The sequence below is a fragment of the Phragmites australis genome, chromosome 2, assembly GCF_958298935.1.
Source record: "Phragmites australis chromosome 2, lpPhrAust1.1, whole genome shotgun sequence".
Lineage (NCBI taxonomy): Eukaryota > Viridiplantae > Streptophyta > Magnoliopsida > Poales > Poaceae > Phragmites > Phragmites australis.
In genome coordinates, this window is record NC_084922.1 from 38,921,968 (window position 1) to 38,927,790 (window position 5,823).

At 42.1% G+C, this 5,823-nt stretch overlaps 1 protein-coding gene across 1 annotated transcript; it reads left to right on the forward strand.

The window, feature by feature from the left end:
* Positions 1–3,650: 3,650 nt before the first annotated feature.
* Positions 3,651–4,733, forward strand: LOC133908754 (pathogenesis-related genes transcriptional activator PTI5-like). Its single transcript, XM_062350902.1, has one exon. It carries the CDS (start codon positions 3,984–3,986, stop codon positions 4,593–4,595), a length of 612 nt encoding a protein of 203 aa, XP_062206886.1. The 5' UTR covers positions 3,651–3,983; the 3' UTR covers positions 4,596–4,733.
* The last annotated feature ends 1,090 nt before the right edge of the window (positions 4,734–5,823 follow it).

A 5,823-nucleotide genomic window follows, 5' to 3' on the forward strand; every position in this document is an offset into this window, starting at 1 on the left:
CACGATTACTTCTTACATATCTGACCTGGGATGCAGAGGTTAAACCTTTCTATATTTGTTGTTTCTTTGTTATAGTATGGATCCATTTTCTCAACACTCATTTGATAAATAGATAAGTTGACTATTAATTCTCTCCATTTCAGGAAATTCAAAAAAAAATGTTGTATTTGAGGGTGTGCTTGAGAAGAAATTCAGCATTATTAGAGAGGAGGGATATTCTGATGGAGGCATTGTTGTCCAGGTGATTATCTAGGAACACCATGATTGGATTTTGGAAGAGATATGTTTTTGTTGTTTCTTACTAGAATTTGTTGAAACTTTCTTTACCCATTTTGATGAGACCATGTTCATGGCCACCCTCTCATCACATTTCCAATTTAAAAGTTGTTTCTATAGGTGTATAAACTTTTATGTGTGCTAATATGTCCTTTCCTTGGAGCAGGATTGCCTTTAACTTCTAAATAATTTAATTTGACACAATGCGTCCAATCAGATTCATAATTCTTCATGAGAATCTTTTTGAAGTGTTAATTTGTCAGATTTTTTGTTGACGCTACTTCTTTACTTTGCGTTGACAATTAGATGCTTTTGAAAGAGACGATGAGCATTGACCCATTGATATCAATACTAAAGATTATGAGAGGAAGCACATTCAATTTTACCCAACAAAAGGTATGACGTTCATTATTTCACCTATCTGTTCTCGCTGATAGGTTACTTGGAATATATGTTAAGTTCAGTCCTAAACTTGGTTTGCCTCCAAGTCACATTTACCAAGATTGGTTATTATTTAGAAAGCAAAAGTTTTGACAGGAATGTCTTAGATTCTTCAAGTTTGATGATAAATTCATATCATTTAACTTAAGAGTCATCTCAGGCAAAGAACTCCCAGTTCTTTGTTATCGCGTGGATATGGTACTAGATTTGTTTTGTCACTAACTTGTGTCAACTTTGATATGAATAGCAACATGATGGGAACATGTTTGTTAAAATGCTTGTCACATATGAAACTTTTTGAACGGGCCGTTTTAAATTCCCATAGAGATACACATTTATTTTTAATTAGTATGCTTTTCATTTTTGGCAATTGTTGAGAATTTTAATAAGGAGCCATTCATTGTTAGATATATATATATATATATATATATATATATATATATATATATATATATATATATATATATATATATTTCAGAAATATAACACTTTAGGAGCAAAGCAAGCTTTCATGTATTGGTATCATGACATCATAATTGTGCAGGCTAACTTGTTCAAATTACATTGTTTCCATCTTGTTATTAGATCACATAATGGTAAATCTACAGAGAAAACCAGAGCTGAATAGTCACATCAACATATTAAATTCATGGGTCTTGTCCTCTTGGTTTACACTATGTAAGCATTTTTGCTATGTATTTTCTTGTTTATACAGAGCAACTATGTGTGTGTGCTGCACTTAATCAGTAATGACAGGGGTACCTTTTACAAAGAGACATTATAATCGACGTTGGAAATAGTACCTTGCACATGCAAAGTGGAGCATAGATGTCAGAATTATGTGATCAACAGTGTATGTCATGCTCATTGAAATATTTTAGAGATAGTGAAATTTACTTTCCAAAGACTATGTGAGAATACATTCTAGCAATTTTAATTATCTAAAACTCGGTTGGCTATTGAACATGATCTTATTTTCAGGTGGGTACTCATAACAGATGGCTTTAACATAATATTCTTCTTATGGAAGATGCTTACAAAACTATAACTTTGTAAAAATGCCAGATGTGAAATCGTTTGTTCTTTAATAAGGTAGATGTGTTCTTTTGGCACCTTTATTTAAAGCTTGTTTAAAACATGTCTGTCTATGTATCATAGATGAACAATCATTGCAGTTCCTTACCCAAGATACATATATTAAAATTTGCAATAAAAACAACATATTTGGTTGCAGCTTAGTTGATTGTTATGCAGACTAAAATTCAAATTGCATCTCTAATTTTTTGCTTATCTAGTCACATATATGCATACAATGTTCATTTTGTTTGTTTTGATCTTATCAGGAACACCTACCGATGTACCTGGGGCGATCGTTATTCAAATAAATTATCAGCCGTTTGTGTATTATACATATTGTTTAATTTTTAGATACGTGGCTTCCATACAATATACTGGATGTAGAGTATATCTGCGTATGTATACAAAAATTGCGTACGTGTCACACGTGCATGGGTACTATATTGAAATAGGGAAATGATGGAAGACATTGAGTGCAGCTTGTTTTCCATCACTTCTTGCTAAATAATCCTAGCACAAAAAAATCATGTTTGCCATTGGCTAGATTTTAGGCTATTTTGTAGAAAGTTCGTTTGCACGGATCCTAAAAAGAACACTTTTCTAGAGGGAGTAGAAATGTGTAGTTTAAATTGAATGATTGACCGTATGTCTTCAACGAATTCAAACTATAGTGATTTCGAGAATCCAAGACATGGGACTAGGAATCGATCAAACTTTGATCTGGTAACATTTAGCCAGAAATTTGAAGCGCCACGTGGGCTGACTCTGTAATTGGTTGGCAGCAACCAAGACCTCTGGATCAGTCAAAGCTGGGTAGACAAGCGAAGGGAGCCTCAGTACCTCTCCAGCAAGAAATGTGAATTTTACTTTGAATCCATGGTTAAAAATGACGAACTCATACTATTTATATACATCGGAGCGTTTTCAGTTGTATTATTTGTAAAAATATGATAGGACACATTTAAGGATGTATGGGTATGACGGGTGTGCGCGGGATTTGTGCGCCGCCTTGTAGAAGAAAAAAAAATCACGAACGGCCAACCGAATAAACAGAAGGCACAACCCGTCCAGGGCTCCAGGCAAAGCAGGTAACGTACACATACACATACACATACCCAATGTCCCTTGACCGATCGACGGAGCAGGCAAAGAGCTCTAGAAGCGCATATATTGAAAGCGCCTGGCCTGGCCCTTCGAGAACAACACGAGTTCATGGTGCCGCGGCTTAATTTTTCCACGCCCTTGGAAGGTTCCACGGGGCCAAGGACTGCTTCTGCCTGCCTGGCTGACCCTTGGAAGCTTTTGCCTTTCGTCACTCGTGCAAGATGCACGCTTTGCATTTGCATATACCCATGAGCTACAGGAGCGAGCACGATGGTGAACTCGATTGATCGCCATGCAGAAGATCCAGAGCGCGTCAAGAAGACGTGACGAACTGCTTCACGTCTCAGCGGCAACGATCGAATATAGCATCCTCTTTTCCGACGATGTCATTCTTCGGCCTTGTGCGCGTTGCCTTTTCCCTGAAGAATCGATCGAGACGCGCCCCTGTGGCACGCAAGTGTCCACGCGTGCGGTCATCTCCACTCCGTCAATGTCCCACTCCGTCAGAGCCCCAAAGCAAGAGCCTCTTGCTTCTTATCTTCTTTGGCATCATTCTCTTCTTATTCCATGTCTAAAGATCGAAAGAGATGTTTTAAGCCTTTTTTTTTTTGGATTGCGGGATTCTTTTTCAAATCCTGTATTTTTCTATGAAATTAAATTGATTTTTGTATTTTTTATTGTTTTTATGAAATTCCTACTCCAAAAACCCCCTTAAAGACTGACATGTGAACCAGAGAGAGGGAGAATCTTTAGCTCGCTCCGCCCCTATGGTGGATTCACCCCTGGCCCTGAAATGAGCAAGGGAAATGAACCGTCACCTCGTGCAGCCCCTACAGCGAATTTTGCACCCCGAGAGAAGTTCGCCAGTTCACATTTTGCGCGCTTTATATAGTCATATGGCAGCTGATCATCAGCTCTCAGTGGTGTTTGCACCGCCTCAAATAGCGCAAGCCGCATCTCCCACCCTTCCTTTGCTTCGGCTCCTCTTCCACGAACAACGACACCCTCGTCTCGTGCCCTTGTGACGCAACTCACACGGGTGCACAGACCGTGCAGCAGATAAACCTCCCCGCCCAGACACGTACATGTCTCTCTCCCTGCAGGGGCGGAGCGGCAGCAGCAACAACCCGGTCCGCGACGTCGCAACGCCCGCGCCTCCGGCCAGTGGTGGCAGTGCCGCATTACCACGCGGCATGGACTACGTGTCCATCTCCCTGGCCGGTGCCGCCGCGGCGAACGGCCAGTGCCTCCCCCTCAACGAGAACGACTCCCTGGACATGGTCCTCTTCGACGTCCTCCGCGAGGCCTCAGCCTCCGCCTCCCTGTCCACCTCGTTGCCGCCCCCGCTGATCGCCCGCGGTAGCGCCGTCGATTCCGCCGTGCGCATAGGTGGTGGCTGCAGCAAGAGCGCTTACTCGGGAAAGGCCACCGCGGGGCGGCACTACCGCGGGGTGAGGAAGCGGCCGTGGGGCAAGTACGCCGCGGAGATCCGTGACCCGACGCGGCACGGCGCACGGCTGTGGCTCGGCACCTTCGTCACGGCTGAGGAGGCCGCCGCAGCGTACGACCAAGCCGCGCTCCGCATGCGGGGCGCCAAGGCGCTGCTCAACTTCCCGCCGCCCGTCGCGGCGGGCTACGGTGCCTCCGGAGCCACTGCCACGGCGACGCAGGCTGTTGGTGTGACTGAGGCCAAGTGAACGCGTGAAGCGGGTCCTTGATTCCGGATGTTTTAGTTAGGCTTTTTTGTTTCTACTGTGGACTGTCACTATTTAAATTTTGTACAGAAGCTCATTCTAAATAAATTATGAATAATAGAATTTTATAGTATAATTTAACTTTATGTACTGCAAGAATTAACTTTTAGATTAAGACGATTTATTTTACTTTTGCTTTTAAAACTAGGATCCATAATCAGAATAAAAATAAGTAAAACCTTAGTCAGTTGGTAGGAAGACTAGAGGCTCTTCACATTGTAACGACATGCTGTGAACTGTGATTGTTCAATCTGAGCTTGCTTTTCCATACCACATTGCTATCTTTTCGTCTTGTTCGTTCATTATTGTTTGAGGGTGAAGGTGCACAACCCTATATTTGGTTCTTGAGAATATTGCATAATTGCTATTCTTCCGACGCCTTACTACAAACTTGCCATTATAAAAGCCCAAACTGCAAAGAGGTCACTCGAACCATTGCTTATATATTCTATTTGCCAATGCTTCCGCCCTCTCCTTTAGGATCATTTCTTTTATGCCTAAAAAAAATATTAAAACTAAAAGGAAATGCAACTGCACATGAAAAGATCCAAATGGGCATGTCTTTCTCTACTTCCCTATAGAGCTCGTTCGTTCCTCCCAGAACCTAGCCAGTCTCTCGAACTCCTCCTCGAGCACTAACCCTAGAACCCTAAATCCTCCTATCTCCTCTCCCTAATCTAGTGCTAATCCCCTCAAATCGGTCACAATCAATCCACAAAATACGGATTCCTGGTCAGAGGAGCAACGACAGGTCGAGATTTAGAGCTTTTTGGGTGGAGGCGGCTTCTGGGCACAACGGGACAATCGCGACTTGGTGCTAGATGGCCGCTACTCATGCCCGTGCTGGACTAGTGATGGATGCCTGCAAATCATGTGGGACGAGTGGCCACGACATGGAAGGGTATACCCACAATCTAGTGGCCCTTAGTTGTTTCAAACTTAGGACATCTCCATGTTTTTCTTATGTTATAGAAATTGTCCAAGCTTTTACACAGTGATCGTTAAGGTTAAATCTTTTTTCTTAGTACCAAGGGGGACAAAGGATCCCCTGCCTGACCCCTTTTTTCTTTCAAAATAGGGTCTTATATTGAGAATGAGGTTGTTTTTCTTCAGTATGCAGAAGATACTATATTGCTCTTGAAAGACAATGAAGAAATGACAATCAACCTAA

Excerpts from the sequence above, each read along its gene's own strand:
- LOC133908754 (XM_062350902.1), top strand. The coding sequence starts at position 3,984 with ATGTCTCTCTCCCTGCAGGGGCGGAGCGGCAGCAGCAACAACCCGGTC.